The following is an 11,715-nucleotide window of genomic DNA, read 5'->3' as shown; positions in this document are numbered from 1 at the left end:
GTAAATAATCTTTAAATGAAACACTATTGTCTACAATTTAATTTCTCTACATACAATGGTTTTTCTTCGTATATGTCAATAGCGCTGTCGTGGAAATCGTTCTTTATCCTAATGGCGGCAGTCGGCAGTTAACAAATCAATTAAGCACGCAATACGACACCTAATGATCCATATAATATATTTGTAAACGATGCGTCAATAATGATATATTAAACATACATTTATAGTTATTTTTCCTGGTATTCTACTCTTTTAACGTTATAAAAGGTTATAAAAAGCTGTCAATGAGTTCTAAAGTTACTTATTGTTTTTATATTTCAAAAATAATAATGTAGATAGTATAGTTATTTAATAAAAATCTTCGTAAAATATGCATAATAATAGGGTATATGCGAAATATAACTACGATAGAACTCAATTGTTTTTGTGATTATTTAATGTTAATTAAATATAAATAAAATGTAAATGAAAATCCACGCCCTAGAAAACTTAATCGTACTTATAATTGTAGGTGCTCACGTCACAAGACTTGACGTCAGGATTCTGACCGTGTCAACAATCACATTGTTTATATTTTGTCTTTAACTGGAACAATAGCATACTAAATACTAAGATACTCGTATGTAAACATTAAATAATAAAAAAGGTTTAATATGAAAATATTTCTTAAGTTTGTTAAAAATATATTTTAATATAATTCAAGTAATGTTTAAAGAAAATTTAAAATTGAAATATTTACTTAAACACTAATAAATATTAAACTAAAACGGATATGTATAGAATATTTCTATTTATTTTCTAACCTACCTATCTACTTAAAGAGTTGTAATATTAAATCTGTTCTTTCATGAACTGCCAATAACTAGCCCTAACAGACCTATACGGCCTATACCCAATATGCTTATTCAATTACTTTCATTGGTAATTGAACGGCCTCTTGTTGCTAAAGCCTTTTATCTTTTTTATTGCGACACTATAATATCTAATACAGTAATGGGAGATAAGCACAGTACGTACATCGTGCAAAAAGCTTTGATTATGCTGAAGTGCCATTTTAGCTATGAGTTGGCTGTTTATTTGTAACATACCTCTAAGCTTAAACATTTGCGTTCGAATATATACATTATATTAAATAAATCTTTCCCAATGAATGACCGTTTTTAGTGTTCCGTATTCGAAAGGTAAAAAGAGAAAATTCCGCTGTCTGACCTTTTGTCACCGGGTTGTATCTCATGAGCCATGCCAATAGATTTTTTACAGATAGTGTATTTCTGTTGCCGATATAATAATTAATATTAAAAGGCAAATACAATAAATAATGAATTGGTAAAATAATCCCTAAAACCTACATGAAACAAACATTCTGTATTAGAGTAGCGACGAAAATACATAGGTGCAACTCTACTTGTAGAAAAGAGCTTTCTTCTATAAGAATATTACAAGAAAGGGGCAATAAAAATGCTACAATTAAGTAATTTCACTCTCTAAATAGATTTGTTTACTTAACTAAAGGTTTGAAGTAGTCGCCGGCTTAGATTGTATCTTTGTATGCTGGTGCCTACTACTATTAAAAATTGATTTGTTGAAATGAATTTCATGAATATTTCAGTCACATTTATTTATATTAAATTAATATTTTAAATCATAAAAATATATATTAGGAAGAGTACTAAACAAAACATTTTTCCACTACAGATACCGCAACGCCAGGTACGCTGCGCGGCGTGTTCGCAAGCGTGTCATATTCAAGCACGGAGACTGCAACGTGGTCCAATGGAACGTAGCGAAGCGCAGGCGCCGATACCTCCAGGACATCTTCACTACCCTCGTGGATGCGCAATGGCGCTGGACGCTGCTCGTATTCGCTCTCTCCTTCATCCTCTCCTGGCTGCTGTTTGCCCTCATATGGTGGCTCATCATCTTCACCCACGGAGATCTCACCCCTCCCACTAATACTTCCGAACCGTTCATCCCCTGTCTTAATAACGTTAACTCCTTTACTGGATGCTTCCTTTTCTCTGTTGAAACCCAACATACTATTGGATATGGTTCCCGGACGACGAATGAAGAGTGTCCAGAAGCAATCTTTGTAATGTGCATTCAAAGTATTGTCGGTGTCTTCATCCAAGCTTTCATGGTAAGATGTTCTTTAAAATTTATAATTATATTTTAAAAAAGAAACGATAAATATACGCAAAAATAACTGAATAATTCTACACATTTTTGCATCTAATCCAAGAAATATTTTGTAGTCACTTTAGAATGAGACAAGAATTATTGACACTTTAAACTCTTATCTAATGATTGTAAATGAAAATAGCCTAGCAACTAAACGTTTGTGGAGAGCGCCCAATTTAATATAAAATTAGATAGATTTAGTAAATCATTTGAAGGGTTATCAAAACAAGTTTGTTAAGAAATCTTCCTGCTTCAGAGCCAATATGATAAAATAGTATTAATATAAATTTTGGAATTTAGCCAAATCTATACGTACCAATAGGTCCAGATGCTCTCTTAAAAATAATTACAACGTTTCATAAGATTATTACTTTATTTGCCATAAATTATGATTTTATTAATCTCGACATTTCTGAAAAAAATCTTACTTCATAATGTTATAAATAGAGGCGACCACGCGAGTCTTAATTATAAAGATGATACACAAAAAACATAGCTAGCTCAAGTATAGTGTAAAAATGTTTTTTTATCAGCTACACGCTGTATAACACAGCAGGGTAGGCAGAGGGAACCTAGTGTTAAAACACTTCGTTCTCCACTTTCCAGTTATTTTTTGCCTTAGTGTCAGAGCGAAGAAATGGTCATATAAATTTAAATAAATAATTCATTTCATCGAGTGGGGATCGAACCCACAACCATTTCCGTTTACAGTCACACTTTGTGCTCTGCGCCACGACTGGTCTAAAGAAAATATTTTAACAACATTATAATTATTTTAGGTGGGAATTGTGTTTGCTAAGCTCTCTAGACCCAAAAAACGAGCACAGACCCTGCTCTACTCCCGCAATGCTGTCATATGCCTACGAGAAGGACAGCTGTGTCTCATGTTCCGTGTTGGTGATATGAGGAAATCTCATATTGTAGAAGCACATATAAGAGCACAAATAATTCGCCGCAAGGTATATTATTACGACAAAGCGGAGACTGGTTAGTGATTGGGGATTTCAGTCAGCACGCTTCGTTACCTTATCCGACCTATAATTCTTCTTCTTCTCTTACCGGTGAATCTAAATCTATGCTGTCCCAATAAATCCAAATCAAAAGACAGTATAGATTTGGATTATTTCATTAACATTTAAATTTTAACTCATAAGGATTCCTTGTCTTGTCCGTAGGTGGGTCTAATATTTGCAAAGCTGGCTCGAGCCAAAAAGCGCAACACCACGCTTCTCTTCTCAAGGAACGCGGTTATATGCCTCAGAGACGGAGAATATTACCTGCTCTTCAGAGTGGGTGACATTCGCAAGTCACACATTCTGGAGGCACACGTCCGTGCCCAGATAATTCGGAAAAAGGTTGAGTACCTTTTGTACGAAATATTTTATTTGAATGTCAATGTTGTGTTTTTTACTTTATGTTGTTCTTTTATCTATCTATATTAGACCCATCTAAGGATTGCCTAACCTCACTTGCATTTTGTAAATTTATTTTTAATTTTGCTTATAGTATTAATGCATATAATACTTTTATAATATAACAAATATTGATAGTTGAATGAGACATAAATAAGAAGCTGTCAAATATTTAAATAACCTTTTAATGTCTGTTAATTTATCTGCAATAATTAATTTCATATTCATAGCCTAATTTATATAACTTCATTAGACCGCAGCTTGCACGATTAGTAGAGCATGTTAAATGTATCATTACTATTTTTTATTTTTTTATTCCATCGGTGAAAGTTAAGACATGGCGATAGAATGACATTTTTTAATTATACTTATTTGACATGACAGATCACAAGAGAGGGGGAGATGCTGCCATTCTACCAGCAAGAATTGAAAGTGGGGGCTGACGGAGAAGAAGACCGGCTAATGTTCATCTGGCCTATGACTATTGTGCATAAAATCAATGAAAAGTCGCCACTTTACAATTTATCAGCATCTGATATGTTACGGGAGAGATTTGAAATTGTAGTCATGTTAGGTAAGAAATTAATAAAAAATAAACTAAAATAGCTTATAACATGCTTTGTAAACTTGACATTCTAGTTTCTTATACTACTTAGAAAAAAAGTAGTATTAGATATATCATAGTAATATTTTCGTGAACTGATTCAAATATTGTTGTTATTGATAAGTATTTCTCAATACTATCGAGAAATATCTTAATTAATAATAACTTCACGCTGTATCCCCCACACAGCAGAGTAGGCAGAGGGAACCAAGTGTTAAGACACTCCGTTCCCCACTTTCTGCCGAATTCTGGAGGCATTGCGTGTTGAGTGGCAGATCTCAACGCCGCCCTTTGCCTCGACACCAGAGCGAAGAAATGGAAATATAAACGTAAATAAATATTTCACAATATCTTAATTATATTAATACAAAAGAAACATAGAAACAATTTAAGTCCCATTTTAAATGTATGCTTAAAATTAGTTTATTATGGTGTTAATCTAAATCAATGAGCTCATGCTCTTGGCACACCATTTGAATGAAGGTTTGGTAGATTGCCCTAAAATTTATACGTACGGTAAACTTCCTGTGACGTTTGCATATCTCATAAAGAAACTTTTTTACAATGTCTAACTGTAACATCTTATTTTATATTACCCATTTGCCAATCTGTAGAATATAAATGTAGTTTCAGTACATAAGTTTGTTAGGTATAAAGAAATAAAAATAAAGAAACACTACTTAAAAAAGTTGTTATTGAAACATTCGTTAGTTGGATGATGCTCATGAGTATGTCGTTTAGAATGGGGGCTAGACTTCCGCTATATGTGATTGCATATATTGTAAAAACTTATATATATATGTTATAAAGTTTAAAATGAACTAAATCATAAAAATTGGATTTGAACCCATTATCTAAATAATTGTTATGGTTTTCCAGAGGGTGTCATAGAATCAACGGGTATGACAACACAGGCTAGGAGCAGTTACTTACCATCAGAGATCCAGTGGGGGCACCGTTTTGAAACCATGGTATCATTTCGCAAGGAGACGGGAGAGTATGAGGTATAAAATGTTTTTTTTTTATTAATAAGTTTTTTTTTTATTTATTTTATAATTTTTAGTTTCTTTTTCAATTATTTTTAAATCTGTGTTAAGTATATTATTATCAACAAATCGTAGATAATAATAAATAATGTTTTATATGCATATTTTATGCATCGTCTGAACTTTAAAAAATATCTAATATGCAAATACAAATTTAGAAACGTGCTTATTATTAAAATGATGTTTTTAAAACATATCTGGTTTGTTGTTATATCTTCATCTGTCCAATTATGAGGAAATTTATAACTTACAAAATATCTATTTTGTATTGGCTCAGGTTTTATTATATAAAATATTTATTATTTTTTGCAATAGACATTAAAAATTTTAACCTAAGTAGTTGACTAGAGCAACTAGTCCCTCACATTATACATTTAAAAGGCAATATAAATTTAAATAAATATTTTATTTCCTCGACTGGGGATCGAACCCACAACCAGCATTTACAGTCATACTAGTGCCTCTGCGCCATGACTGGCCTTTTTTATGGTATATAAATTTTGCTCTTGGGTTTATTGCGCACAATTTGCACCATATAAATTGTCATTTTCACTTAACAAGTTGTCGCGTAAATGAAACACAAGTCATTCAATCATTTTTCTTGATGATTTTCCTGCCTTGATGAATTATATAGGATTGCTTTACTATTGACATGAGAAATATTAAGCCAATATTCATAATAATATTTTTTTTTATATTAAAACTTAATAATTAAGTAATCTATATAGTCGTATTGTAGTAAAACAAATTAGGTAAATTTATTCGTATTCACACTGTATTCCACAAGGTAGGCAGAGAACCTAGTGTAAATCCACTCCGTTCTCCATTTTTCGCCGAATTCTGGACCCATTGCGTGTTACGTGGCGGAACTCTTGTGCCCCTGCCCCACGACTGGCATCATAAAAATTGATCTAAATTCAATTACCTAATATAGATTTTTATTGTGCCTTTTCCTTTAGTTTTATTTTTTATAAATATTTCGCAGAATAAATTACATATAAATTCTTGGTATTAGTTCATATCAATCGATAGACCATATTACATTAATAATTGATAAAGAATATTGATTTATTTATATTATATTTTCCATAAAACAAACTAAATTATTACTTACAATCACAATAAGTTTTCCTTCCTGTTCACAAATAATACATACTTATTATATGTTTTTATTTAAGTACTAGTGGACCCGAACGCGGCTACGCCCGCTTGAACTATACGAATATTTATTAAATATATTTATGAAATTATTTTCAGTTTACAATATTACGTTAAGCAAGCTCATTTTGGGTGACGTTTTCTAACAACTAACTTTGCAAATCGTTGCTTAGCAACGGCGGTTGTTATTAACATGGCGGAATAAATTGCATGTCTAATTAATAAGTATTTTTATATATGGTATATATCGAAAATATTACAAATATGAGAATAAAAAGTATCATATGTTCATCCCGAGATCCTCAAGTATCTCTATATGAGTATTTTATCACAATTAAATTAGCGGTTTGGCCCTGATTGCGTAAAAGACAGACAGACAGACAGAGTTACTTTCGAATTTATAATATAGGTATGGACTTAACTATAAGTGGTAGTAAAGTAGTCATACTAAGAAAATAAATAAATAACAAACGGTTACATCATCTCTACATTTGTACGTCACAATGCTATTTTCTTACGCCATCAGTACCGTAAAGCTTATTTGAATTTTATTGACAGGATATATTATTAGTATATTTATTTACTATTTATTATTACTACCTACATATTATATTATAATTTTGTAATATTTTCATTATCTTCGCCCTGGTGTCGAGGCAAAGCGCGGTGTTGAGTTTCACCACTCCACACGCTCCTTCTTCTATCCCGCTACATGCGGGATACAGCGTGAAGCGTGAAAAGCTACTTACATTTTTATTGATGTCCGCTAGATGATAAAATTGTAATAAACATGTTAATGTTTTTGGACATAAAACTACTTTGTCTGTTTTACTATGTGTTTTACTATCAATGTTCCACATAAACACACCATATGACATATTTCATGATAGCTTTTCATTTCAGGTGGACTACACAAGATTTAACAACACGTATGAGGTAGATACGCCGTTATGTTCCGCAAAGCAACTGGATGAGTTACGCGCAACAGTTTCCACTTCACAGAAATTAGGTATGTTCTTTTCCTTGACGACACTAACGCCATGAGGCTATGTAAATTAACAATCTTACCTCACATATTGACTTCTTGGAAATCCCATTATTCTTCTTATACCAATTTTATTCTATGTAAAACCGCAAGTTTTATTTTAAAAGTTTAAGAAATGACCGTGACTAAACTAAACTGATTAAAAAATCATATTCGAAATCACGCATTTTTTGTGTTGATGCTAAAGTCAATAATTACATGTTTTTTGCTTATTAATTTTAAAATTTAAAATTAAACAACATTTAACACAAAGCTTAAAGTTTTTTAACTGATGAAAATATTTAATTTAAAATAGTCGTATGGTTTATATCGAATTTACATAATTTTTTACATTTTATAGTAGTAAGTAAAAATATATGTATTCTATACAGTTTTTACTATAACAAATTAATTCACGATACAGTCCGCACAGGTCAATGTGAACTGCTCTATTTTTAACTGCTCACTTTAAAAGATAGACTCAACCAACATATTAGCATCGGAAGTACATCCTAACTGAACTGCCTTCATATATTTAATACTAAATGTATATTAAAAAAAAAACTCTCCGTCGAATTTTTCGAGGCATTGCGTATTAAGTAGAGAAACCTAACATCAGGCTTTTGCCATGGTGCCAGAGCGAAGAAATGAAAATATTAATAAATAATAATCTTTCCCCCAAGGGGTGATCGAACCCACAACCGTTGCGTTACAGTCACACTCTAGTGCCACTGCGCCAAGACGGCCTCAATAATAAGTGTATATTATAATTATTTTTTTTAAATTTCAGATCGTATGCTAGGGACCATTCCGAAAACATTCTCCAATGACACGTTAGATATGAGCTCTGTAGATTCAATGTCATTAGATGAACACATCGAAATTAAAATACCAGAAGCAAGAGCCAGGGAAAATAGACTGATGGCCCAAAATAATTTCGTTCAGCACATAAACGAGAAGAGCAGAAATGGCAGCAACTTCCACTTAGCTGTTGAAAACGGTCTCGAGATGATAAGGAACCCAGTGTCTGATGTCAAAATAGATAATAAGGAACATAATCACATTCATAGAAGCCACAGCCACGCCAGCATGAAGAGGGTCCACGGCCTTACCCCGAACGGAATGCACCACGTCAACGGCCATGACCACAAACTTGAACAGAATAAGATTAAAAAGTAAGCTGTAATAAACTTGTTTTGAAGTCGCTCTTAGATTACTTTTTTATTAACTAAAACTGGTACCTGGTGTTAAATATTTCCTTAGGTCTTAGTTTTTATAATAGTTCTATGTAGAGTTCGGTGTACAATGCAAGCTAGTTGCATTTGATAGTAGCTGGTTCAAACTTTATTTAAAAAAAAAATTACATTCAAAATTGAGTTGGCTGGTTTGGTTAAAAAAAATAACGTAGAGTCACTTAATCGCTATCTAACAGGCAATGTATCAAAAACGAAAAGATATCTTATTGTCCTTTCAATTATTTACTTCTTACAAAAATATCGTTATGTCCGTATTTAAAATTAAAATGAGAATATTTTAATATTTACAAAAAAGTGCAATAAATAATATTTATATTAATATTTCAGGTCTCCCAGCGACCATAATATATTAGGGCAGACACCCGTCATCCCCATTCTCGTGACGTCCGCGGACTCCGACGCCTGACGCCCGCCGCCGTTACCGCCGTCAGAGTCACCATCATCGATGTCACCGGCGTCACCCTACCCGCCACGCAGCGAGTACATTGTTGAAGTAGATGATTAACCTAAACATATCTGGATAAACCCACAAAGTTATCAACCTAATAAAAAGTAGCTTCACGCTTTTTCCCGCACGGCAGGCTAAGAGAGAACCAGTGTTAAGACACTCCGTTTCCTACGCACCTAGTTTAAATTGTTAAAGTTAACAACAACTTTTATTGAAAATAAAATTAATAATCCGTGATATATTATTCAATGTAATTAATTTCGCTTGTTCGTTTGAGGCTAGACTAAAATTGTAATGAAAATTATTATAAGAAGCATAGTTAAACAAATCTTTTGTGCCAAAATGTAGTATCGTTGATAATAATTAAGAATTTTTGTGATGCCCAAAGTATTATTTATATTTTAAACATATAATTAAATAAAATTTATGGTGATGTCCAATTATGCATAAGTCTTCATTAAAAAATATCCTAAATTATTTTTAAAATGAAAAAAAGATATTCACTTCCAAACTCTTAACCTTCATGGTGATGAGATCATATAAAGCAATTAATAAAATATTGAACTTAGAAATATTGCTTGTGGATCTTTTGTGAATAACAAATATCTTGGTATGTTAAAATATTTTATACTATATATTGTATAAAGATTCAAGAAACAGAAATATCACTTTTTTAGCTCGATTAAATTAGAAGCATTATATACTAGAGACCTACTTAACTAGCTATCTTCCTGAAACATTAGAATACGTGTTGGTAATCACACCTGGGCTCTGTGCCAATGCTAAATTGGTCCCCGACAGCTGCAAAAAAACGCAGTAAAATCAATATATCTAGTAAAGATGTATCAAGAATCAATGTAAATACTTTTTTATTTTTATCTAAATTTTAACCTTCATAGATGTCATATGGAATAAATAAATATATATTTTTTTGTATATTGCCTACTTATAAAATATGTGAATATTTCCAATACCAATCACAAAATTTTAATTTCATATATTATTCTTGTTTAAACTTTTTTAGTGTTATAAGCGAGTAATTTTGTCAGCCTTCTTTTTTTATATAATTTTTTTTTTACATAACGAGACAGTGAAAGATTTCTATAAAATAGAAAAGTATTTTAGAGAGGGTTGTCATTTTTTATATTCTTTAGAAGAATAATAAGTATGTCATGCAGAAGAAGATAGGTATAATGTAAGTGAAACTAATGTAATTGGCTTATAAAGCACTTAATTATATTTTTACCTTTGATAGTAGTCGGTGCAAATGCCAGTTTGTCTTTTTTTTTGTTTTTTTTTTTTTAATATTTTCATCTACTTCAATAATAAACAAGAGATGGTTGCGTAATATTTAGTACTTATTTTAATTTTATTGTATTAGTAAAATTAGCAAAACGAATTTGAGAACCGTTAAAGCTTTAACTTAATGAAATTATGTTTTTATTAAACATAAAACTAAACTTACTTTCTCTTTCAAAGTTTTATATAGAACCAAATTAACTTTTGAAGTATTGTTTTTTTTATTCGGCCTCGGTTTTTTTATTTGTATTATACAATTAAAACATTTAAAACTATTGTCGTACCAGTTTATAATGTATTGAATTTAACGGAATTTTAAACAAATGTACAAAGGTTGTCCTTAAATTGATACAGACGCCGTAATAAAGTATTTTGAAATGCGTTCCTTTAATGAATAGTCATGTTAAGTACTTATTTATATATTTTAGTTAATTTTACTATAGAAGAATATTCGCGAGATGTAGATATATCGTTTTTTATATCTTGACGCAAAAATGTAGCCTAAAAATTTATCTTATGATCGCTCCTTTTAGAAGCAATGCGAGGTGGTAAAAGTCTACGATCCACTTTTTATATGCATACCCCGAGTGGGATTCGAATCCACATCCACAATATTACATACATAAGTGTATGTACAATTTCAATTGTAATATGTTACTCGACTAATATATTCATTAAGTATTAGTTTTACTAATGCTTGCTGTATAGAAGAGAAAAAAATATGCTGTTTTATGCGTGCTAATATAGACTTTTATGTTTCATTTTTGTAAAAATTATAAAAAATCGAATTTTGTTTTATATAAACATTATTGAATTTTAGCATGACATTTGTAATAAATATTTTTGTACCATACCAATTTTTAGTAAAATTTATAAATCGACGAATTTATTGCTTCTATATTTAGATATCAGGGGCTCACGGCGCGGGCGCCGCTTCCTTATTTACTGGAATAGAAGAATTTTATCTCGCTGTAAATTTATTATAATAAAACATGATATTTATAATTAAACATTAGTTTTATTGTATTCCATCTATTATTATTATTATTAAATGAGCACATGGACTCTATGGCAAAATGGTGTAACTGTAACGCGATGATTGTGGGTTCGATACCCACTCGGGGAAATGAATTATTATTTATTAATATTTTCATTTCTTCGCTCCGCCACCAAGGCAAATTCGCTTTGTGTTCCACCACTCAACAAGTAATGCCTCGCAAAGTTCGCTATGTTCTCCTATGCTATATGCCGGATGCCGGGAAAAGCTATTTGAAATATAAAGTAAATATT

At 31.3% G+C, this 11,715-nt stretch overlaps 1 protein-coding gene across 5 annotated transcripts in view; it reads left to right on the top strand.

Annotated features, from left to right (window-relative positions):
• Positions 1 to 11,435, top strand: part of LOC146531493 (G protein-activated inward rectifier potassium channel 3-like) — a 32,379-nt gene extending 20,944 nt beyond the window's left edge. For 2 of the 5 annotated variants that reach the window (XM_085198378.1, XM_085198380.1), the window contains 7 exons: positions 1,696 to 2,137; positions 3,354 to 3,533; positions 3,975 to 4,164; positions 5,074 to 5,198; positions 7,302 to 7,407; positions 8,213 to 8,597; positions 9,006 to 11,435. In XM_085198378.1, coding sequence (XP_085054504.1) covers positions 1,696 to 2,137; positions 3,354 to 3,533; positions 3,975 to 4,164; positions 5,074 to 5,198; positions 7,302 to 7,407; positions 8,213 to 8,597; positions 9,006 to 9,084 — 1,507 coding nt within the window. In that variant the 3' untranslated portion in view covers positions 9,085 to 11,435. Of the gene's footprint in view, positions 1 to 1,695; positions 2,138 to 2,957; positions 3,138 to 3,353; positions 3,534 to 3,974; positions 4,165 to 5,073; positions 5,199 to 7,301; positions 7,408 to 8,212; positions 8,602 to 9,005 lie in introns of those variants that run through there. The other 3 variants (XM_085198379.1, XM_085198381.1, XM_085198382.1) reach the window with 2 other exon arrangements.
• Positions 11,436 to 11,715: the final 280 nt, after the last annotated feature.

The sequence above is a fragment of the Heliconius melpomene genome, chromosome 15, assembly GCF_056956725.1.
Source record: "Heliconius melpomene rosina isolate 202511_hmr_F chromosome 15, ASM5695672v1, whole genome shotgun sequence".
In the NCBI taxonomy this organism is placed as follows: domain Eukaryota; kingdom Metazoa; phylum Arthropoda; class Insecta; order Lepidoptera; family Nymphalidae; genus Heliconius; species Heliconius melpomene.
Note: the sequence above shows the minus strand (reverse complement) of the source record. Positions and strands in the feature narration are given on the sequence as shown.